Source organism: Osmia bicornis, chromosome 13 (assembly GCF_907164935.1).
Source record: "Osmia bicornis bicornis chromosome 13, iOsmBic2.1, whole genome shotgun sequence".
Taxonomy (NCBI): domain Eukaryota; kingdom Metazoa; phylum Arthropoda; class Insecta; order Hymenoptera; family Megachilidae; genus Osmia; species Osmia bicornis.
The window spans coordinates 3,069,882-3,094,504 of NC_060228.1; the positions used below are offsets into that span (position 1 = coordinate 3,069,882).

Consider the following 24,623-nt stretch of genomic DNA (forward strand, 5'->3'; position numbering starts at 1 on the left):
GAAAGGGGGAGGGGGATTAACGGCAATTGCCATTAAAAATTTTAGTATAAATAAATACTAAATTAATTAGTATAACGTTGTAAATCGTATAAGGTTCTCGAATAGTTTCAAAATCGATCATGGTATACAAAGAAACTATTCATACCTATAAAAAAGGATTGCATTTATTTTGTATAAAAAAAGAGTAGAAAATCAATATATACATAATAATACATAATGCACGTATCTACACGTATACTTTTATGTCCTCTACCTCTCTGAAACCTTCTTCCGGTTTCGTTGTAACATTAAGATAACATGTACAAGTAACATCAAGTTTTATATGTTTTTCATGGACTTGGCACACTAAGCCTGTTTCATCTTTCGTTCCTTATTAAATTCAAACCGTAAGTGCTATGATAGATCATAGCAGTGACCCCATCCTAACACAGATTACTGCGCTGAGAAACTAGAATCATTGAAGGAATCGGTATTATCAGAATTGCTTTCGGCTGCGTCCACAAAGGCGGTGGACAGATCTCCAGCCAGTTTGCTCACAGTTTGTGAGACCACGTCGTACATGAAGATCTCTTTTTCACCTTGCTTCGCGTCCTTTGGCCTGCAACACCGTAAGAAAAAGCATTACCCGAAAGCCGAAGGAAAGTGATGCTCGTTAGTTCACGGAAGCGGATCAAAGACGGATTCAGGATCTTCGATGGATGGAAGTAGCTATGGCTCATTAAAGAATAATCGGCCGCGCCATTTAAAGCGAACGGACCAATTAACGATGGCAAACAGGTAGGTAAGGGTGATTAGTTATGGCATCGTACACGGGTTCCACCACTTACATGGTTACCAACAACACCACCGACTGTTTCTGCGGCTCGGTACGGCTCTCCTGTTCCAGCCACTTCTTGTAGTTCTCCGCGGATGGTTTTTTCACCAGCTGCTTCAACGTGTCACCGGCGAGAAACTTGACCGCCTGTACATCGCTGACCCTCCTGCCCTGCCTCGACTCGATCTCCTTCTCTTCTTGAAAGTTATAATCAACCGGCGCCAGCACGACCACGCTGGAAATTTTTCGACCGTTCAACTGAGGTACGTCCGGGATAGGGAAGGAAGCGCCGCTCACTTTGAGCGGTAGATAACGATTGTACTGGGACTCGTCCCTGGCTCCCACGGTTACGGGATTCAACCTGGTAGCATCGTCGCGTATGTGCTGATCAGCGATCGCCTGGCCTTGCTCCGTATTCGGATCGAAGCGTACTACTTTCATCTCCACGCCGCCGGGCCGCAAGGTGGCCTGCTCGATCTGAGTGGTGCTACCGGCAGCCGGCTTGTTCCCCGAAACTGCCGAAGAGGTGGAAGACGAAGAAGAGGTGGACGAGGAAGCGGATGAGGAAGATAAACTCTCAGCCGTTTTGGGCTTCTTGATGATCGAGGGGACCGGTTCGCTGGCTGCGACCGCGGAACCACCTCCGGCGCCGTAGAAATTAGCCAGTGCCTCAGGCGGTAGTTTCTCTATCGGTATGTCGCCGACCTTGTCGTAATCCAGTATCTGTATGTCGGCGTTACCCAAAATACCGGAACTCAGCAGCTGCTCCCTGATATCATCTGGCACTTCATCCGGCAAATTAGCGATGTTCTCCTTGATCTTTGCTTCGTTCTTTGGGGGGGCAGTTGTCGGCGCTTCCGTAGTCGTGGTTGTAGTTGTCGTAGTGGTGGTAGTAGTCGAAGTACTCGAAATGAACGGTCTGATCGTGGAGATTGCGTTATAGTCTTCCGTAGGGGTGACTGGGGTAGCGTAAATCTTTTGGGATGGATTATTCCCGGAGAATGATGGACGTCCCCAGATGGATGATCGCTGGGAGGATGGCGGGAATCGTTGTTGTACTTGTTGATGTTGAGGGGTTTGGGTATTTTGAGAATAAAATCCTTGCTGTTGATTTTGAATGATTTGTTGTTTCGTGTTTAGATGCTGCTGATGATCGTTTAGAAATTCACTCGGCGGAGTTCTTAGAAACTGATGATTCTCTGCGGATGTAGTTAATTGCTGAATGGAATCGTACTGATTCCGTGTTGGTTCCGAGAATCCTGTCGACTGATGAGAAGGATTAGGCGGGAAAGGACCAGGATGGAGTGGATTCTCTCGAATCGCATAGTGCTGTTCAAGTTTTGGAACAGCTTTGAAAATTTCTCCTTCAGGCTTTGGAAGCTGAGGTTGCACAGGGATCTGCGGTATACCTTGCACCGACTGCGCTTGATTATACTTCAACTGTGAACGATACTGTTGTTCTTGCAACAGTTTATGCTCTTGCTCTTGCTTTCTCCTACGTTGCTCCAGCAACCTCTGCTGTTCCTGCAATCGCTGTTGCTCTTGCAGTCTCTGCTGCTCCTGCAATCTCTGCTGTTCCTGAATTCTCTGATGATCTTGTTGTCTCTGCTGTTCCAACAGCCTCTGTTGCTCTATGTGCCTCTGCTGTTCCGTCTGTCTCTGCTGTTCCAAGAATCTCTGATGCTCCTGAAGCCTCTGCTGTTCGTGCTGTCTTTGATGTTCGCGTTGCTTCAGCAGCTCTTGTTGACGACGTTGCTCGTGGTACCTCTGTTTCTCCAACTCGTGTTGTTTATAAGGAGGTATAGGTTGCTGTTGCTGCGGTTGTTGTTCCACGTTGAAGTGATTTCCCTGATTTAAAGGCTGATTCTGTATCTGCACGTTCTGATGGGAGACCGACAACGCAGGAGGGAAACCTGGTTGCTGCGGATGATTGATATTGACGCGGTGAGAGGGGGCTGGGTTAGGGAAGTTGTTGAACGGCGCTCGTTGCTGCACTTCCGGCAAGCCTTGGATCGTTATAGGCAGTCGTTGAGGTCTTTGCAACGGGTTTCTCTGCTGAGCTGGAGACTGGAATGGCGGCTGTTGCTGTTGCAAGAAATTCAACGGCGGCTGTTGCTGTGGCGGTTGATGAAGCGTTTGCGGTTGTGGAAATGAATTTGCGATCCTCTGCTGCGGAAACGCGGGTGGTAACCTTTGATGCACGGGTTGAATCGGTTGATAGGGACCGTGTTGCCTTTTCGGAGATCCTGGAGCGCTGGTGGGTGGCTTGGATTGTTGTTGGACAGGTGGTGTCTCCAGGTCGCTGCGTTTGTTGTGATTGTTCGGCGGCACCTGTTCCGTGCCGAATGTAACGCGGATACCGCTAGAACCAGAGTGATAAACCTCGCTGTCTGGTCGAATGATGGCTCTTAAAGTCGTGGAAGGTTCTGAAGGAGCCGGTGTTGGTGTATGAACAGGTTCTTCCGGGTAAGGCGCCGGGTTATCCGGTTTGATCTCCTCGTGTTCCTCGACAGGTGTTAGCGCGGGCACCGGTGGGTCGTAAACGACTCGAGGCTTATCTCCGTAGCCTTTCTTTTTCTCATACTTGACATAGAACACCTGTATGGGTTCTTTCGTGGGTTTAGGAGGTGGAGGAGGAGGTGGTGGCACAGGTGTTGGCAAAGACTCGTTGGATTCCTTGATGATGATTTCGATTATCGGCTCTGGTTCAGTCGGGTAGTAATTCAATGGAGCCTCCTCATAGTGATCGTCGCTCTTGGAGCTGGCCAGAGGATTGTAAAGAGGGTCTCTCTGGGAGTACTGAACGATCGGCTCCATTTGGACCGCGTAGGGTGGCGGTCTACCTCCTCTCCTCGGATAAAACGCCACCTGTTGTCTCTTGTCGCGGCTTTTCGAGGACTCATCTTTGGCAAAGGTCGCAACGACGAGAATCGCCGCCGCTACGAGAATCTGCAATGATTAATTCACGTCGGAACGTACGGGAATCGTATCTCTGCGATTCGAACGCGAAACGCGTTTGTGGAAACATCGGTTGCGCGTGGCTAACCGAGTGACCCGATTAATAAACGAGAAGAAACATCCTGTAAGACCTTAAGAGGCCGATCGATTGGTATTCTAGCGTCGCCGAATGGACAGTTACTGGTACCCTGATAAGCGATTCCCAGCCGCGATCGTGTTCCCGATATGGCGAGGCCGAGTTACAGCACGTATCGGATATAGGATGTTTCTCGAGTTTAAATTGCGCGGATAGAACAGAAATTCTTGTCGCTTGCTTCACATGGTTACGGAGAAAGAAGGAGAGAAAATTTAGGTTTTAGATTCACAACGTGCGCGTTTCACCTCGAGAATTCGGTGACTCTCCTAAAGCGGAGACTTCTTAATATTCCTCGAACAAAAAAAGAAAAGAAAAGCCGATACGAATCCAGGTATTTACACGATTCTCATACTAATTAAGAACAAATGAAATTATCGAATCATTACAATTCCTCGGATAATACAAACAACAGTAAATCGCGAATGATTAGCTAAATACGTATAAACGCTTCGTTAATTTGATATACTTTCCCTAGCAAAGTAGCCAAAGGCGATACGCTGACTGATTACAAATGATAGAACCGCGTCGAACGTTTCCCGCGACTACGAGACATGCTTATTACGATGAAAGTACAAGCGGACACATTCCTACAAACGAACCGTTTATCCTATTAACGCGCCGCTACCGAGAGTTTCTCCGTGAATTTCTGCGGATACTCTCGAAAGACAACGAACGATTTTTAATTAATTACCAGCTCGATGAACCGCATGGTAGGCGCGTGCCCGAAATTGATCAGTCGACGGAGCCCTCGAACGTACAAGTCACACTTCACCGATTTCACGTGTCAACTTAATCAAATAGCGGCTAACTCGCGATAGGCAACATGTTATCCTTAGGACCGGGCATGTACTGAACGATATTGAATGGAGCTTCGTATGGGAACTGAGGACAGATTGGGCCCAGAGGCCCGTTTCTCCCTACCTGATGCCACCACCACTGGACTCTTCAAGAAGCTCCTCTCTAATATTGAATACGGTGGGGCACCTTTCTCTGACTGCTGGCTACATACGTACACTTCGCGGCTAGCGCAAGACAGCGTTAAAGCAATAGCGTGCAGGACATACAGACGTGATCCGAGATGAGAATAAAAAATACGAAAATAAAAAGAAAAGATTCAAGCAACTAAGAGATAGCCGTGAGAAGGGGAAACGGGCAGAGTGGTCGTCGACTTTCTTTAATTCCGTCCGTCCACCTATCGAAAAGAAAGGAAGACGATTGTATCAGAGGAGGATCGGTTCTCAGTTGACCCCCAAGGCCTATCGAAACCGAAACCTGCCTTTCCTCTAGGAGAAGGCCGTGTCCGCGTCCGGCATGGTACACACCGAATTATTCGGTGAAAGACTACCGCCTCGAACCCTAGCAACACGTTTCTGCGTACCTGTGTGACTTTTTGTATCTGTGAGAGTACGCGGTCGCGTGATCAAGCAGTTATCATTACTTTCGCTAAAGCCTTAAAGCGGTTCCAAGCGAACGATTTCTTACGAACGAATCATTTCCTGCGTGTGTATAACGACCTCTCTTTCAGTACGATGAGCAAGTTCTGTCGATTAATTTTCTTGAATTTATATTGGTCAAGAAAGTAGTGATAAAAATTCTTTATCTTGACAAGTATTAATCTCATGTACGACGTGGTTTCATGATTAATTAGGTAACAAGTAATAATAATTAAAATATATGGACAATGAATTGTTCCTTGTACCAATTTTTTAATTTAACGGAGTAAATAATTAATTGTTTCTACCTATTTTTTAAAGTTTCCATCAGGTTTTAATCTCCTGAAAAATTTTACAACTGTGATAATAAAAAGGAACTTTTTCCATTTATCGACTCGGTACAATTATACACCGAGAATTGTTATCAGTTTCAACTTTCCGTTCAGCTAATTGTACTTCGTTATCGTTGTAACACATACATTACAACTGTATTTTAATTTAGCCGATTGCACCTTGCCGTATCTTTCAATTTATCAGAATGTGTATGAATAGTTAACTACATCGAACATCGATAGGGATTTACATAATTATATTACGAACGGACATCGTCACGATTATTCCGCAATAAAAATATCCCGAGGTTCTCCAAGCAAGTTCGTCCCGCGTGAAAAGATCGCGTGCACTATTTTCCGTAAATCGCGTTCAGGCTACTGTGAAAGGAAGCCTAGACTACCAGTTTAGCGAGGATGACCTGGTAAATCCCTTCGTTGCAAAAGCTCGGATGATGCAAAGTTCTCATACTTGCGTAACATGTATTCTACATTGATTTATCGCGGATCGGAGACAAGTCAGTTCTAAGTGATACCCAGTTCCTCGGATTCACTTTTCAACTTCAGAAATCGTTTTCACTTCGCGCTTGAAAGTTCGTCGATCGATTTTGAAACCGCGCATTGACATTTAACAATTTCGATGGACGAACAGTGGTCCATAGTGACCAGCAGAGATGAGGATTTAACAAATATCCAAGTGGAGACGAGATTCGCTCGTCCTACTTGGAAACTTTCACTTACGTTGGCGTAAGAGGTCCAAGTAACCATCGAGAGATTCGAACAGGATGAACAAAGAATCGACTGGTCAATTAGTTTCAGTCATCTTCGTTAAAAGATGCGGAGTAAATTGAATGAATAAACCGAGCGGGAATTTCATGACTAAATTTCAGTCCCGAAGACAGTGAAATGATATCAAGATTCACTTAATAAACTTGACGAACTGTAATCAGTTCAAAGACGATGTGTGTTTTAAAAATGACCGAGGATGGATAAATAAAGAATACTTAAGAATGACAGCTCATTACAGGCTTTGGAAATAATTGCAACAGCAGCCTTGTGAAACGTTATTGCAGGAATCTCAGCCGTCATGTTCTCATGAAAGTCCGAGATATAGAGTGGCAGATGATACGATTCTCCTTTTTCGCTCGTATACGTTCATTGTAGGTATATAGTCCTCGAAGAGCGGTGCGCTCATGAGCAATAACGTAACTGCTGAAGAGTGAAAGTGGCGTAAAGTGGGACACAGCGAGAATACTCAGGGATCTTCTAATTAATAAATAAAGCAAAACAAACAATCCCAATTTCCCCTGTATTCTGTGTCGAAACCATCGGAGGATGATCATAATTCCATAAGACCTTGATTAAGATCCCATTGAATTTTCATCTGTTACGTGGGAAAATAGATTATTGAACGATCACTTTCCTTAGCTTCCTCGAACGGTACACGCAAACCTTTACAATATGAAAAGTTCGAATCGATTAGGTAGTTCGGTTTTTGTCGTCCGGCAGGTTAGCATTTTGTTCTGAGTGGTCACTTTCCTTGCGGAAAACTGCATTATACTTACAGTATCATTCGCCTCTATGCATATGCTTATAACGATCTTATATAATTAAATAGTATACCAGGCGTTAAACAAAAAGTATCCTTATCCGACGTAATGCCCGCTGCACTTTCTATTTCTATCACAGAGAGTAGATTTTCAAACGGTAAAATGTAATTAAAAAACCGGACGATGATGATGGTTTTTAAGTTCTAACTCGTGTGGTTCTTAAGTTCTAATTTCTATCTAAGTTTCTAAGAAAAATTGGTGATTGAAGATGAAATATTTATAGCTAAATTTTGTCCATTTTTAATATTTTTCGTGTAAAGTGTCTACCTAAAAGTATACAACTTTGATATGTAATTAAAAGCACGTGGACTGATTCAATCGAATTCCCGCGGCCATTTTACAGCAACCATGGCCGCAACTAGCGACATTTGGTGCACATGTAGAGTCTGTACAAAAATTCGTGTCACGATCGACCAAATATTTTCCGTTTTAGACGTACACGGTTGGCTATTGAACTCTTACATCGTGGTACGTACTACAGAAATCAGATCTTGAAATCATATTTTGTATCGAGACATATTTTGGTCGGATTTTTACCCTACACCTACTGATGCATGAACTCTGATCACCATAGCTTGCGTCCTTTGTTATTTCTCACGAATAGTGACTTCCAGCGATTGTACAGGTTTTATATTTGTTTTACAGGACTTTTTTCAAGAAAACTTATGGGAGAAATTGCCAGGAAGTTGGAGGTTTACTTTGCAAGATACACCTCCTCAAGAGTTTGGTAAATGGCTGGCAGGAGACATCTTGTGGTGGGTACAGATACTAAAGTTTGAACTTATGGTTTGCACTTTGGTGTACAATATTTGTTCAATTATGTTACAGCAAACGCGTGTGGCCTTTGTCATTACTCGCACTTCGTCAAGTGACTAATATTCTACAGGTGAACAGAAACCATGAGGACCCAGAAAGTATTATATCTTGTGAACTCAATATACTAAATAATAACAATAATGAAACATATAGAAAGGATAAGAATGAAGCATTTGAGGAGTTACATTCCCAGGATCATAAATTTAGAAACTTGTTCTCAAAACACATAAAAAAGAAAAAGAGATATGAGATACAAGAGATAGCTGAAGTAATTGTACTAATTTCTAGTTCAGTACATGTTCATTATTCTGATGTATTATAAATATTTTAGGTGTGTGCAGATTGTGCCTATGAAGCTAATTGTAAATGTATTGTTGATATTGGAGCTGGAATGGGTCATTTGGCTCGTATCTTAGCTTTTCGATATGGATTATATGTTACTTGTATTGAACAAGATTGTATATTGTTGCAACAAGCTAGGTAAAGTTCTAATGACGCATGAAATTTACTGTTAATCTTGAAGATTTATATTTGTTACAGGAAATGGGATGAAGAATTACTGATGTCTATAAGAAAGCATTTACCTAATTTTAGTGAAAAATGTCCACAGCAATTTATAGCAAAGTTGGAACCCTCAAATTTAGTTGAATCAAAATTAGTTAGTCAATTACAAGAATTATTTCAAAATAAATTCATTTTAAACGAAGCAGAAATTAAATTTGGTCTTGTAGGACTTCATCCTTGTGGAGATTTAGCTCCAATATTGTTAAAACTTTACTCATCCAGAGACGAAGCAAAATTTATTTGTATTGTAGGATGTTGTTATATGAAATTAACGATACAGTTTGTATATCTTTCATAAAATTTATCCCTGTTAGTTTTCTAGATCGTGTAACATGACTTATTTTTAGTTCAGAAATAAGTGGATTAAAGGGGTATCCGCTTAGCAAGTACCTGATGTCGCGTAAAAATCATTTGCTAACTTATACATCATTAGAAGTAGCATGCCATGCTATTGAAAAATACTGTGACAAATTAAAGACTGGATGCTATGAAGATTTAATAGTTGAGTGCAATAATAATATATGCGTATTTGAATGTACATGACCGAACAAAATAACTTGTTTCAGGTGCATACTTATAGAGCAGCTTTAGAGACTATTTTAATAAAAAAATGTGAAAAATTAAGGCATAGTCAATTGAGAAATGTTAAAGTAACAAAAGGGATGTCATTTAAACAGTTAAGTAGTCGATACTTCATAATTGAGATATAAATATTTAATGACAATAACTGTAAAAATATTTTCCTATTTATTCTAGATACTGTACTGCAGCAACAGCACATTTTGACAATAATTTACAGATACAAGATTCTGACATAAATAATGCAGAAATCAATGGCTATCTGAATCAGTGGCAACAAGTTATAATATTTGGATCGCTCAGAATGATGTTGGCGCCATTGGTCGAAACCATTGTATTGTACGACAGATTTTTATTCTTATCCGAGAAAAATTTGACGCCAACACTAAAACCAGTGTTCGACAGCCGGCTGTCACCACGAAATTTAGTGTTAATGTCAAGGAAAAAATAACCGAGCGGTTTATTGTTCCTCGATCACTTATCGATAAATAATCCCACTTACCTTGATCTTCGCTCTTGAACTCTGTACAATGTATCCTCGCAGTTGGACTTCCCGCGTCCATGAATCAAAATCTCTCCAGATTACAATGTGCCTCCTTGATTGGACAATACCGTTTAATTACAGTCGTTGATTCGAACAATCTACCTTAATTGTCTTTGCACTTTCAAACACGGCAGTGATATATTTAAACACGTCCCGCATCGTTTAATTCGACGCGTTATTTAAGAAAATACTCGCGTTAGACGCGCAACGCGTCGGCCAATACGAGCATACGTCATAGCGCTGACGCGCATGCGCGCAGTTCCGCCTTAAGGATCCGTTGCTACTTGAAGAGAAGCGTCGGTAGATAGCGTTGCAGTAGCCGGCTAGTTCGCTAGGGGCAGAGACGTTCCTCTCCAGCAACGTCGAGATCCAGTTTCCCTTAAGCCGCTCTCGCGCGTTTGTCTGTTCTCGTCGCGTTCGCGTCGTGTCCTACCGATTATTTTCTCCTTCCTCCCCCCTCCCCCGTCCGCGCACGAGATCGTCGACACGGTAGAGAGCCGCGCGGTATACACACGGACGTGTCGTTGTTGCATCGAGTGTCTTCTGCTTGAAAAGTAATTGCCCGGTGCCGAGGCCCCAGGATGGCATTCAACGGAGACGGACCACACTCCAAGAGGCAGCGACTCGAGGAATCCGGTCACAGGGTGAGTACTTTTATACATTTCGTACGGTCGATGTAAAATTTCTCCCCGGATAAGATCGTCGTTCGGTGTTTGTCGGATGATATTTTTTTTATCAGACGAACGATTCGTGATAGAAGTAGACAGTGAACGCGTGCGTTTCGGCGTGTCGCGTGAGATTTACAACTCGCGAGGCGGTCGCGAGCAGCGGAGGGGGGAAAGTCGCCATTTATCCGGTCGCTTTTACCCATATCACCGCCACCGCCGCGTCGAAACAATGGGCGATGCGCGCGCTCTCGAAGGAGATTGTCTCGTGTCGTGGTCGTGTCGTGTTATAATGCGAAACGCACGTTAGCCTGATACGTGTCTCGTGTTTCGGCAGCAACCTGTTATCTCGTACGTGTGCTCCGGTTTGTATTATACGATACGGTGTCGTTGACGACGCCGTCGCCACCGTCGTGGAGTAGCAGAAGGCCTGCCTGCCAGCCCGTTTCGTTCTATCGTCGTTATTGGCGACGGCTGTGCGCGAGGATGCACGTTCAAAACAAACCCCCGTCGGTGAACCGGGGTCGATAATTTCCATCGCGTTATCATAGCGAGACGAGGCGTTGTCGCGATGCTCACCGTCTACGATTATCACGAAGGGCAGTTCCGTTTCAATACCCGTGACCAATGAGATTATTGGGAGAAACACCGAGGGCAAAGATAATAGCAGCACTGTTGCTCCTACGCGTTCTTGGACTTAGGAGTCTTCGACCGACGGTTTCTATGATACTATTATCAATTCCTTTCTTTGGAGCAACGTTTTCGTGCTGAAATCGTTCCCTGGGCATATTCCGTTAACGTTATATTAACCGAATGTATCCGGCGAGGATTTCGAAGGTACGAGAATACCATTGATACGTACTTTACGTATCAATTATTTATTTTCATTTGTTATTCTTACTTCGAGAACATTTCTCTTACCCACAAAACACACGATTTACTATCTCAATTGAGATATTTCCAAGAAATATTTATATCCCTGCTTAATTAGAGAAATGTTTTCAGATTGATTATTTTTTAAGTTATACATATGTACAGCGATATCGTAATTGCAAAGATTAATTCGCTCCGCTGAAATAACACAGCGGTCACATTTGCAATTTAATTGCATAAGCGGATCACCCCCCAGTTAATCAGTATTTATAAATAAAAATAAGAACGCCTATTTAATTCTCTTATCATAATTTATGCGTATTAATGTTTTTAATTAATGATCGAACGGGTTAGATGTCCTGTTATCATTTAGAAATTGTTGTTTCAATGTTTTCCACGATGTTGTATCTTACACGCGTTATCTACGTGTGAATGTTTGCCTTGTCGTTCCTACAAATCTTCCGTGAAAACGTAAACATATGTGAACGGTAAATATTGAACGTGGAAAGCCGTGGAAAGGTCATTGTCACGCTAACAGCTTCGTAACCTTCGCTCCACGGTTGGTAGCACTGCATGCTGTTGAGAACACATACCGCGAATGATGTAACGGTAGACGCAACGTGTTACATATGCGTGTACGTCCATCATATTTTCACACGATTGTGAGACGATTGTGGAATACCTTGATCGGTACACTGAACTCCATATGTTTATTCTGTTATTATTTTTTCCTACTAATAGATTCGCTGCTCGATATAATCGTACAACGAGTTGCATTTGTATGATACTTTTTCAGAAGAAATTTTATTAATAATTCATTAACACATCGAACGCCACGGTGAAAATAGTCATTTGTTATAGCTCTAATTATTAAGAATAGAAATACTTAATTTAAAAATTTCAAATTTTAAGCTCTCTATGTACCATTTTACTTAAAATAATGTTTTTCTTTTAATTATTAATTCTTTTAATTCAGGCAATGTGTAATTTGCGATGTCGGTCACCGGGGACCCCTATGGCGTTCAACGTGTTAATTAAGCTTTTCTAATCCTTCGGTTTCTTAAGAAAAATGCAATTTTTTCTAATTTACTTCTAATTCAATTTTAAATTAATTCCATCGCGAGCCGTGTTTCTGACACAGTCATCTCGAGAAAATTCATTTCCTTGCTTATATTAGAAATCGATCTATGATAGGTCAACGATTCCTAGCGATTCATAGGTACTCTATAAAACCAGAAGCAGTAGTCGTTTCTATAGGTCACCGTTAAAATATGTATGCTTATACCGTGTTCCATGAGTGATTCTCGTCAGAAAGTCGATGGATAATGAGAAAATGTTTCCATTTACGGTAAAGGTTTCTTACTCTGCGTTTCTCTTGGCTAGGATTCATGGAAAAACAGCGGCTCAGCGGTACGATGTTAATGTTAATCGAGTGTAAAACCAGAAATAAATCGATTTGACCGGTTCTCTGCAACGCGTTGTATAATGTCTGAGTACACTGTTGAATAAAATTATAAAATAAATGTGTTAAAAGATTTTGACACCTTCGTAATTTTGGAATAGGAAAAAAGAATCATAAGTTATTGAAATTAATCCGTTACAGAAAGATTTATGAATCTTTTTCATAAGTAAATTAAAAAAATGAATCAAAATATCTTTGTTTTATAATTTTATTCAACAGTGTACACATATTGACTTGTTTTCGAAAAACTGCGATGATATATCGCTGTTTTTTTGCATGCTCGATGGCGAGGTTGAGGATCAAAGCGTTTCAATACTTCTTCTCGATGAAATATTCAACGATCCTGGAAAAAGAATACTATAGACGGTCGCGACGTTTGCACGCGATTAAATCCCATCGTACCGATCGTTCCGCCGGTTTATCTTGGCTCGTGCATCTGTTATTGAAATTCAAACGCCCTCGAACAGCTCAGGTAATCGTCGCTGAGACCTAGACAGAACGGTTTAAAGGACCGTTATCTTGATCTTAGTCTGGCTTGAGAATGCGAATCGTCATTAATCTCGTCACTGGTTGTAACAGAAGCCGACATTAATCTCGTTAAATTCATTCACACCATTCAATGTAATTGTCATCGTTAATGATAGAAGCTCGAATGCTCCCGTTTTCAAAAGGACAAAAGTATGAATACTCATCGTCTGTACTTTCATCAATCACTAAAAATTATCTGTTCTATTATCGTTTTAATTAGAGGTTTTTCATGGATGCTCCAGTCATAATTTTCGGAGTAAAATGAGTAATTGAATTAGAAATATTAGTGTTAGATATTTGAAATTAGGTATTAGGATTTCTATTTCGATAGCAAGCATCGCGAGAATGATAATCAAATTTTGTCAATCCACCCGTTAATTACAGTCGCCTCCAACGAATCGAACTCGTTTTCGCCCTGTTCTCCGTTTGTTCGCCGCGAACGGAAACCCGTTCGTTTGAACTTTGCCAACGCAAAGACAGGCTGTCTCTCAAAGTTAGCGACAGTGTCCGCCCGTTTGGATCTCGGTGTGTCACGTCGACCAAAATACCCTTACCTCGGTATTCCTGCGACGTAACTCCGAACACCGTCACCTGTGACGATGTGTATCCGTTATAAAAAGATCGATACGACGTCGATCGAGCGGATACTTCGGAGCTGTATCGAGAATGAAATTCATGAACGTCGCTCGAGCGACACTTTGCCTTGCCGTTTTATGCCCTATGACTGGCCGCATCGAGGCGATATTGCATGAAAGTTTCACGCCGAAACGGGGATAGTTCACCTCGACGTTTTCTCGCTTTTGGGATTTTTCTGGAACGGTTTAAAACGAAGATTAACAGGTACGAAACTGGAGCGACGCTTGGGTGTTCGATAAATATCTTCGTTTCTTAGGAGTTTGACCTTCTTCTTGTAATAAAATATTTGGGTCAAAGAGGGAAATTTTTATTGCCGATCGTTGAATAAAACAGTCAATTAAATTGCTCGCACGTTTTGCACGGAATGCAGATTGTCTGGGTGCATCGGCGTAAATTGCTTTCGATATTGCACATAATGGAATAATGCTTAGCCGGATGGATAAGAGTATTGAATATACGGTAAATTGTCATCGATCATAATATCATTGTTCCATCGATCATGATTATTACGCTGACACGAAAATAAACCGCCATTCGATACGTCGCGATGGCTTTGAAAGGCCATTGTTCTCGAGCATTGCAATTTCCCTCGTTGAATTCTCTATGCGTTATGTTTACCTTCGCGTGAAAGTTGCCTAATTCTTCGAATTCTAATTTTTCTAAAATGTATACTTTTCTATCGAGGGAACTTTTGATGCTCCAAAATTGAAAAGACATTTAATTCTACTTTTCTTCTCTTGTAAGTTACAGTTAATTAACTGTTTTGTGGAACTTTATTTACATTTCCTTCTCCATTTGTTTGATCATTAACGAAAAACGAACAGGTAACACAATTACCTGTTGGAGTTTACCTGCTCCTACTTTTACACAGTTCCATTCGGAGGGTTGCAATTTGAGTAACTCTCCGGATCTTACAATTTCCTTCTAGGAATTATTCTTCACGTTTCGAGCTATAAAAAATGTATAAGAAAAATTCAGATTTTCGCGAACCGATTTACGAGAGTACCTTCTTAAAATTCACGTAGCATCATAGACGAACATCCTTCTCGATTTTCCCGTCAGAAAGCACGTTTTATCGAAGAATCGTTGGCTCGATGACACGAAATCTTTCACGTAGCTCGAAATATCACGTCGGATTGTACGTTAGCCACGAATACGAGACCGGCTAAAGCGCAACACGTTCCATTCTATCGAGAAAATTATAGATCTCGCGAAGGATACGAATGAAAGTGCGGCCGGTGCATCATTCATTCGCGATTTCCGGCAACGTATACGTTGAGTGGGATGTTGGAGTTAAAGTAAGGCAGCCGGGGAAATTTATTGGACCATCCACGGTCCCGGGACGTGTGATTATTCGCTCGAGGCGGAGAATTTGTCGGTCTCTCCGCGACACAGAGGAAGAATATCAATCGCCCTGAGGAACCCTCAAGATCTCTGTGTAAAAACTTACTCGCTCCGATCAAGATTCTTCCGGAACTTTCGGAAGCTAGAAACTCGCGATAACCCGGCTTCTCGTCGATTATATTATGATTAATTATATCCGGAAGTGTTGCCGGAGGATAATTAGAACGGTCCAGCGATGACTATGCAATTTTCTGACTGCCAATGCCATCCATTCGATGGCCCATCGATTTGGCTTAATTAATAGACAACTACTAAGTACCGTATGCGGTAGAGAGAATTCTAATTACGCGAAGGGTACGTGCCACCCTGTTGCAATTAGAGTTACCATCTAGCCTTGAGCGTTCGAATATGAATCTCGTCTTCGCAGGGGTTTATCCTCATTTCGAAGACGTTTGCGTTATGAATCCAATCTCGAAGTGATTAATCTATTTTCCATTTCCATCTCTCACAATTTTCTCTTATTTACGCACAGTTGTGTGCAATTTAAACCTCCCTTCGTTAACCCTTTGGATTATAGGAGCACCAGGTGCTCTGCAAATTTTTTTAATTAATAATAATCTTTTAATGCACGTTGAAAATTTATGTAATATTCCATTATTTTATTAAGTTTGCTAAGGAAATTTGTTTACACGTAGCAATTTGGTGAAATGGTATTTGAAATAATGACCCTAGGAAAGTGAACGAGGGTTGAAAGGAAGTGTAGGGGAAGAAGTGTCCCACCAGTTGCCTTGTTTGTCCACGTTCTTTATATGCGAAAACAGAAAGTTGTAGATTAGTCTCTCCCTAGGCTCTCCATGGGTTCCCCTAGGCTCATCCCTTTACACTTACCCTTGACCCTAAGAAGGCGAACCGCTGTCTTAAATTCAATTTATCAAATCGAGAGATTCGAGACGTTTTCTTTTTAGAAAATTTCTATTGCAAGCTAGTTATTTTGAAATGCAAACACTTTACACTAGACAAAAAACTTTGATTTCTAGTATAAACAAAAAAGTTGATAAATGCCTCGATTTTAATTGCAAATTTTATCTAGGTGCTTCGTTCATACATATGGATAAAGAGTAATGATTTTCAAGATTTTTAATCGCGCAGAAAGCACACGTATGCTCCCATTTTTATTTCTATTTTTCAATGAGAACGATCGTTTTACAGAAATCAGCTGTCCGCTGTTTTTATCTTTCTTTGTTTTGTAAATGGACGTCGCCAGTTCATCCGCATTGCTCTTTTCAATTATCGAAGTTTCCTATGAAAGTTTCGTTCCAGTACCTTTGTATTAAAGTTGCAATGCTCTCCGTTAGAGTTTATGCTGTACATGCGGCTGAACTTGAAATACAATCCACAAGGAAAACGAGTTTTCCGTTTGAAGGAAATCGGATTTTCTCTGGTATCGAATTCTCCTTACCAGATGTTTATTCGAGATGCGCCGTTTTCTTTTACATAATGCAAAAAACATTAAATTAGTTTCAAATTTAAAGCTGCAATTTCTGAAACCGATACTCCGGTAGCGCTTTTATCGAGCAACGCGGCGATCAAAAGGATTAAACTGCACTCTAAACATTTCGCAATTATCCATGCTGGTTAGCTCTCATCAAAATCTATAATGAACAATTTACTTTATCCTATTTCCCTTAGCCGGGCTGGGTTATTCGCGAATGTCGCGAACTTTGTCCCCGCGGTATCTCATTATCGCCGGTTTGCACCGTTTCCTTTCCGAACAGTCGGCGCGTGTTCTCTATAAACTCCGTGTGAAAATTTCACCGCGAGTAGTTTAGCGAGATTAAGGTCGGCCGTGGAAGTTAGTAAGGCGAGGTAAAATGAAATTAGAACGCGAACCTTCGACGATAAAGGGCGGTGGTCGGTCGCGGTTCACTCTATCCTTGTTCGTTTCTCCCCGTGGCTGTTTTCCCATTTTCAGCAGTTTTCCTCGTTTGTAATGAGACTCGTTGTCAGGAAAGAGGGGTTGGTAGTATTCGTTGAAAATGACCCGGTCGGATAGAAACGGGAATAACGAACGGGCCATTATTTTCTGCGTAATGCCGGTTCACTGATTTTCAAGGAAATTTTCCTCGTTAACTCGACTATGCAAATGCGATAGTGCAAGCGCGAAATGCAATAACCGATGAACAAGTGGAAACTGTACTAGACGTACAGTGCTGAAATCGTAATATTCGCTTTGTCCTTTGCTCCCAAGATTTATGCGGTTCGACTGTACGTGTACCAGACACCGGTGGTTTCGCTGTAATGATACTCTTGTTACCAACGGTGTGTACACGGTCTTTAGTCGACTGTCACAATAGAAATCGTATCTAGTACAGCACGCGTTGATATGGATTATTAATGCGTTCAACACTGCTACGGTCATTAACGAGCGTTATCGCAACAGTTGCCGTTATCGCGGATCTAAGAGGAAAGGAATTAAAAGAAATTCTAAGTGAATGGTACCAAGTTTTTTATACTACGATAATGGTTTGAGAAATATTCATGAAATTGTAGCATCGCATACAAGTTGGCATAAATTCTGGTGTCTAGTTAGTTTTGACTATACGCGAATATATCAGTTTCTGATGCAAATGGGTTAAAAGTGATAATGGCCTGGCGACATGAACGGATATATTCTCTTCTCATGCAAATGGGTTAAAAGTCGAGTCATTTTCGAATGGCGCATACGTGTGTATATGGCAGGGTAAAAGCGTAAAATTTATTGAACTTATACACGTATGTATTAGTCGCTGTATGTCTGCCATTTCTAAACGTATTCATTTATTAGACGATACATATTTTTATTTATATTTCTTGAAAGAGCGCTTGGTATTTCAAGCGTTAAAGTCGACGGAACGAGCCGATGCTTATTCGATAGTTTAGAAAACATTTAGGAAACGTCGCCGCCATGTATCAGCGCATCGGTCTGATTAATGATTTCGCGTTCATTCTCGCTCGTTGGTGATATAAATCTAGTTTTAGGCCGGTCTGGCAGGGCCGACGGGGATGACGGTTTGACGACTGATGCGTTGAATTCCGTCGAGACGCAAACGCGACCCGCGTGCCACGGATTAAGCGAAATGGGAAATTAAGTTGCAGCGTTCCGTCACGAGCGTTGTTCTGGTCTAGCAATCGCGTGCAAATTCAATTAACTGTAGTTGAAGAATTCCTGGCAGACTGCTTCTTATTTGGTACCGACCTATCTGTAACCAGCGCAACGACCCTGTCCATTGGCTGAGACAAGCGATCGGAATTCGATACATTTTGTAAATGTTCCAACGATTCAGTTGTCGTAGAATTTTCAGTGACTTTGATTGATACCTTTTTCAAAGAAACAAATCCTTAACTCTTTTTTAAATGATCGATGTCCTCAAGATTCTACAGACTTTTAAACGATACTTAGAGTGAATATTAGTGCAATTCTGCTGCATTTATAGAATCCTTAATGACTTGCTGAATTTAGTGGTTCGTAAATTGTAGTAAGAGGTGATAGAAACTGTCAGTTCTGGATCATTAAATTCAGCTATTAGGAAGAAATTATTACTAGTGTCTTAACACTTTAGTTTATAATATTGTGTCACACTCGTAATGGTTGAATTTAAGATTAATCATAATTATCTTCATTTTTCTGAAAATCGCAGTAGCGAATATTCTTGACGCAACCATAAGATTCCATAAAGTTATTCTCTCAGAAATTCGCATACTTCAGCGTCCACTTGCATAAGCAATAATTGCGGAATTTATACCTTTGCGTGAGAAAGTATCCGAGTTATTTTCTTTCCAATTCGAATGGTTTAACTGGAAATCACGTTACGGAAGACGAAAAATTTGACGCGAATTCTCGCGGCATTCCTCGCGCGTTTGCCAAAGAACTACTTTCCATTAACATTTAAACGATTCGTTGTTTCGCGTTTCGAGGGAATTAAGCGGACTCTGTCGCGCGTTGGCGTCGGGCATTGTTCTGCTCCAATAATTGCGTTTAGAATCAATTGGACGTGACGAAAAGGTTCTGCTACGCCGACGATGATTTAGGAGCGACTGTGTAGCTGACTACGACAAACCTCGGTTTCAATATAGATCGATCAAACGTAATGAGGTGACAGGTTCACGCCGTTGCGGTATCGAATTGCCCAAAATTGTTCCTTTGTATTCAATGCTAGAATCATTATTCTGAAATACCATCAGACTCTTATTAAACAGGAGCCAAGACGCGTCCAATTAGGATTCTTAAATTTTTGTTGAAAAAATTTGCAGTATATCTTCAACTTTCAAAGTTTCAATTCTATGATTCGAAAATCTTCTGAACAGAGTCCATCGTTATTCTCACAATTTATGAATATTAAAATTTTACCGAGGGACAATGTATAAGAATGTACTGTGAATAATTCTGCAAGATCCTCGAATATCATTGGTGGACGGTATAATTTGGTCGGTCGAAAAAATTCGCCACCCTTCTTTGTCCTCCTGGGTCACTTTAATATCCATTCATATTCCAATGCCATTCGCAGCGGCATACATTTCGTATTCTCCGATTTTCCTACTTCTTCACCCTAGTTTCACCCTATCAGCTGTCTCGTCACGACGGACATAATATTCAGCGAAGCGAAATCGATAAGCGGACATCGAGCACGCGACGTGTTCCAAGTGCCTACATTGTATTTCGAACAGCTGCTTCCTTGGTTAATCTATCTGTTATTATCGTTGTTGTTCTTTAGCGAGCCAAGACTTGAACGTATCTCTCAACGTGCAGCAATTGAAACGTTATGGTATTCCTTTGAACTGTGGACCAGCTGTTGGCCCATTAACCCTTCTACTTGAATGATTCTGCTTTTCCATTAATATTCTCAAATATGTTTCTATTATTTATATAGGTCAACTTTTTAATTTATTCAAAAATTATTTCTGCTTTCCTGTGAAAACTTGGACTTACGCTAATAATTAATATTTTCAACTTTATTATTATTTTTTTAAGTATTTCAAAGTTTGATCAGTTGTGGAGTTCTTTTTCAGGCACAGTTTCACTCATTAAGTAGATCATTAATTTAAGGTGTTAATTATTGCACAGTTTACTCTGTCTAATTCTATAATACACGAAAGAGGTTCGATTCACGTGGAAACGTAGCACGCGAGTACGCTGCCTAGAGAAACCATGATCAAACTAAATGGATCATGTAAACGCGATCTAACTAGGTGCATGCGGTTGCTTGGAAAATTCATAGGGAAAGGGGTTAAACGTTGAAGCGATACCCGGTAGAGTGGTGCATCCTTCTTGTGTGTTCACATGCAGACAGACCGTTTCGCTGTCTCTGAGTGCTGGAATCACGGTGGCCCAATTATCTTGTCGGCTATGAATTACGTACAGCCTTCTACCGGCATCCTTGGTAAAACCTGGTAAGACGAAACTTTTCACGCGTGTTCCTCCTTAAATTTCACCTGCATCTAACTCGTTGTTAGTAAATGCATCGTCGTCTCTCAAGAACCTGTGTTTCACCCTGTTTTCTTGTCTTCTCGAGCTGAAATCCTTGTGCTGGACGCAATAATTATAGTTTTAGAAGATGATGAATTTTTTCGTGGTAAAATTTTAGGGGATGAAGGAACAATATTTCCATAGGAATTCATCGATTTTGTAGAATTGAAAATTTTAAGTCAAGAAATTCATTCTTCTGATCATAGGAAAGTTCTGAAAGTAGTCCTCGTGGACAAACTAAGTCATTACGAAGCATAAGCATTGTTTCTGTGGTTAATCTCTTTATCAGCACGTGGTTGGCACTCGGCCAGTCGACTTTCTCCTCGACTCTGAGACGGTTGTACGACGCCCTCGCCTTGTTTTCATTTTATCCGTTTCCACTTACAGATTCCGCCCACTCGGAGAATCAAACCGTAAAATGTCGAGCGTAGTTTTTCGTGTCGCTCTGATATACGAGCTGTCTGCGAGCTTTTACTCGGAGTATCCTATTCACGTGTTTTCTGCTATCCAGACTGTAACTGCAATTACAATGCAACAAGACACGAGATGCATTTTTCTGCAATGCCGGTAAATTTCTTCTAACGTGAGATTTTATTTAGAGAAACACTATCTAATGCTTGTAAACAAGATTTCACCGTGTGTTTTCATCACCTGATGTCCAATTAGCCTGATTTCTTGCATAGTTTTCCTTTCGAGTTATATTATTCTTAATCGTTGCCAACTAATTCATTTTCTAATCAGTTTCAAAACGAACTTGAATACCACGATCAACAAGAAAGCAGGGCACGCATTGTTATTCGATCGTAAAAGGAAAAGATCGGAGGTTTCTCGTTGCCGGAAATGAAAAGGCTCTCAAGATTTTACGCGTTCCATCGTGATGGACGGAATTTATCGGGGGTGTCGTTGACGGTGATATTTTTTAACCGGCCGTTCGGGCGTGATCCATTGAGCGTGAAACCACGTGGTTGGCGGGAAGCCAATGCTGAGTTATGTTTATAACAACGTATTACAGATTCTACGTGGGATTCACCGTGCCTCGTAACGGTGATACTATGCGACCTGTACAACGCATACCGTCAGAAATCTTTGATCGTGTACCAAAACCATTCCGTAAGAATTCCTCTTAGCTTCCTGCTGCGTTCTTTTTTCCTACTTCGCGAGAATTTGTTTGGCCAACCGCCCGATTGATGCTTCTTCTACAATTTCTTTCCTTTATTTTTCGAACACATAGGTTGGAAACGTTTCGCTTTGAACGCGTACACCCTCTGACGGTGGTTTGCGAGCAAATGAAGCGAAGCGATAGAAATCTTCTTAATCCTTTTTCATAAAAATTCAACTATTTCCTACAGCAATTGGCTCTTTAATTCTCCACGGGTAATCTGACTATTTGATGGCACTAATAAAATTTCACACCTCTTCGAAATTTTAAAAGTTTCGAACATTTGGTGCAACGATAGAGACTTCGTATTTTAGAATTTTTCTGAGATTTTCTGAAAATCTGAAGCAACGATGGGACAGGCGACCCAGTTTATCTGCAGAGAGTGAGAAAATATGTTTCGGGTTAATCTTATCGGAAAGTCTCTTGATATTTTGATTCTCGAAATTCTCGGCTTCAATTCGGTTTTAATGGAAATTCGAATCGTTTTCAGCTAGCGCGTGTCATCGGTTTTCGGTTGAAAAATTGAGCCGAAAGCGTATCGCGATGGAATCGAATCGACACGGTTCCGCTTGGAAAATACACGGCCACAGGGGAGCTGGGATGCGTTGAGAAGTTGAAATTGAAATTTAAACGACTTTTACGAGCCGCCTTTCAATGCAAAAGAACGACTAATTGGCGTGGCTTGTCAGGGAATAATGAATGTTAATTTCTGACAGAGACTCGTCATTCAATTAAACCTCCTTCTCTGTTTCACTTTGTTCGCGGTCTTATCGCGTCGATTCGTTTCCAACTGGAATTCTCTTTTCCCCCCTCTGCTTTTTTTTAAGCAGAACGATTCAATTATTTCGATCGAACGTGATTACGTAAATTTGCACGCGAACTCTTGCCACGTTTCACGATTAAACAGCATTTCTCTCAAGTACGCGGCAACCAGTGGGATCGTAAATTACGAAATTAAATTGCTTTCGTAAGGTTATCGGAACGTCGCCGAGGCAATATCATTCGTTACAGAAAATTTGCATGCATTCGGAACATAATGTTCCTTCAATTTTCTTTATCGAGCTTATACGCCACCCACGATTAACGTTTGATTCATCGATATCATTATTTTGAAGAACTGCTCTGCTAGGAATAATGAATCAGAAATGAATAACCACGAAGCGATTGAATAATTAAACTTATTATCATGACCTAATGAAAGCTTCAGTGAAATTTATTTTTTATTATCTTATCTCGCGTGTAAAATAACAATGACATTTCATGTTCCGACGAGATACGAAAACACGATTCGATGGAAATGTATATCATACAAAGTAGAAGATTGCCATTTGCTGTGATAATCGATTTATCAAAACGTATCGCCTTGTTTCTCTTATACTTTGGTTCGTCGAGTTTAAAGTTCAAAGTTCAAATACAGCAGGATCTCGATTATCCAAACATCGGTTGTCTAAACATTCGATTCACTTAACAAATGTTCTAAACATACGTCTATAAGAAAGAGAGAAAAAAATATCTGCAGAGAATAACATGTAAACAGAACCATAAAACATGATTCCAAAATGTAAAAAGAAGAAAAATGTCGGATTCCTGAAAATTTATTTATCAAGAATTATAAACTTAACATTCACGATATTTTGCATTTATATTCAGGTATGGTTAAGATAATAACCAGAATTTGTGTAAGGATTTTTTCAGTTCTAACTGATGATGTAAGTCTCCTTGAACAAATACTTTTTTGTCAGACATACTTGTAACGTCCTTGTCATTTAAAATTAAAATTAAAAAAAAAAAAAAAAAAAAAAAAAAAACACATAGTTTATTCCTATCCTTAGAGGCGTGGCTATGATGGATGTCTCAGATTTCTTTTCTATCTTAAAAATAAATAATTCTTCCTGGCAAGAGAGTGTAAATTTTTCTGTTTAGTCATTCTTTTAATTGTTGTTATTTTTAGGTGATCGAGGTTGTTAAAAATAAAAATCAGATTTAGTTTTGTTAATTTTAGATAATGGATACTTCAGTTGCATAGCATAAATCTACATCTATCCCAAAGGGTAACAATCTTCCTCTTTATAGAATAAAGAACAATTGATTCACTTAGGGCTCGTCACTTACCGCCCCTAAAGTGTCTCGCTGCACTATTTCCGTCTGCTTTCGGTGCTGTCGTAAAAAGACGCGTGGACGTGTATTAATAGATTGCTCGAGTACGCATCCTCGGTGACATCGCGTACCATCGAAGTTCAGCCAAAATTGCAACGCGAATTTCTCTTATGCAACCTTCAGCCAACACGAAAAACAATATCCCGTGTTCGAGTCACCAAATCGGTTCATCCGTTTCAAAACACACCCTCGTTGCAGCATTTTGTAACCTTTCCATTTTCTAAAACTTTATATTTATTATTGCAAACATTCGTCATTGTTCAGATACCTATAATTGATGCCATTAATAGATGTTATAATTTTTGTGATTTTCTTTGTTTCAGAATCACGAGTATGGCGGGTACGGAGACGAGCCACGACGTAAAAGGTATGTTTTATTTTTATAATATAATTTATTCATAATGGTTACATTAACAAGGTACGATTTATTGAATTTCTATAGGAATTATTAGGAATCCTTTTTTTTTCTTTAATTAAAAATATTCATATTAGACACTCTAATTTTCTGATAAT

At 40.7% G+C, this 24,623-nt stretch overlaps 3 protein-coding genes across 7 annotated transcripts in view; 2 read left to right on the forward strand and 1 right to left on the reverse strand.

The window, feature by feature from the left end:
- Positions 1–172: 172 nt before the first annotated feature.
- On the reverse strand, positions 173–5,001 carry LOC114875055 (bromodomain-containing protein 4-like). The gene is made up of 3 exons (XM_029184936.2): positions 4,600–5,001; positions 828–3,763; positions 173–598 (listed from the first exon to the last, which is right to left on the reverse strand). Exons 1-3 carry the CDS (start codon positions 4,615–4,617, stop codon positions 433–435), a joined length of 3,120 nt encoding a protein of 1,039 aa, XP_029040769.2. The 5' UTR covers positions 4,618–5,001; the 3' UTR covers positions 173–432.
- Positions 5,002–7,463: 2,462 nt separating this feature from the next.
- On the forward strand, positions 7,464–10,028 carry LOC114875056 (methyltransferase-like protein 25B). Of its 3 annotated transcripts, none has more exons than XM_029184937.2 (8): positions 7,464–7,748; positions 7,926–8,035; positions 8,109–8,370; positions 8,428–8,576; positions 8,637–8,939; positions 9,008–9,161; positions 9,227–9,336; positions 9,417–10,028. In XM_029184937.2, the coding sequence occupies exons 1-8, from the start codon at positions 7,629–7,631 to the stop codon at positions 9,688–9,690; spliced, it is 1,482 nt and encodes a 493-aa protein (XP_029040770.2). In that variant the 5' UTR covers positions 7,464–7,628; the 3' UTR covers positions 9,691–10,028. The 3 variants fall into 3 exon arrangements, with proteins under 3 accessions (XP_029040770.2, XP_029040773.2, XP_029040772.2); XM_029184940.2 differs by having other exon boundaries at positions 8,109–8,166; XM_029184939.2 differs by having other exon boundaries at positions 7,465–7,748; positions 8,109–8,364.
- A 98-nt stretch (positions 10,029–10,126) lies between these two features.
- LOC114875030 (heterogeneous nuclear ribonucleoprotein L) overlaps positions 10,127–24,623 on the forward strand; it is a 111,085-nt gene continuing 96,588 nt past the window's right edge. For 2 of the 3 annotated variants that reach the window (XM_029184887.2, XM_029184890.2), the window contains exons 1-2: positions 10,127–10,427; positions 24,434–24,477. In XM_029184887.2, the coding sequence (XP_029040720.1) occupies positions 10,365–10,427; positions 24,434–24,477 (107 nt within the window). In that variant the 5' untranslated portion in view covers positions 10,127–10,364. Of the gene's footprint in view, positions 10,428–10,693; positions 11,286–24,433; positions 24,478–24,623 lie in introns of those variants that run through there. The other variant, XM_029184889.2, reaches the window with a different exon arrangement.

What these genes read in the sequence shown, in the direction of transcription:
- LOC114875056 (XM_029184937.2), top strand. Translation starts at nt 7,629, where the DNA reads ATGGCCGCAACTAGCGACATTTGGTGCACATGTAGAGTCTGTACAAAA. An exon ending in CTGGCAGGAGACATCTTGTG is followed by an intron (nt 8,036 to 8,108) that starts GTGGGTACAGAT and finishes ATTATGTTACAG; the next exon opens with CAAACGCGTGTGGCCTTTGT. An exon ending in GATGCTATGAAGATTTAATA is followed by an intron (nt 9,162 to 9,226) that starts GTTGAGTGCAAT and finishes AACTTGTTTCAG; the next exon opens with GTGCATACTTATAGAGCAGC.
- LOC114875055 (XM_029184936.2), bottom strand. An exon ending in GTGGTGTTGTTGGTAACCAT is followed by an intron (nt 599 to 827) that starts GTAAGTGGTGGA and finishes ACGGTGTTGCAG; the next exon opens with GCCAAAGGACGCGAAGCAAG.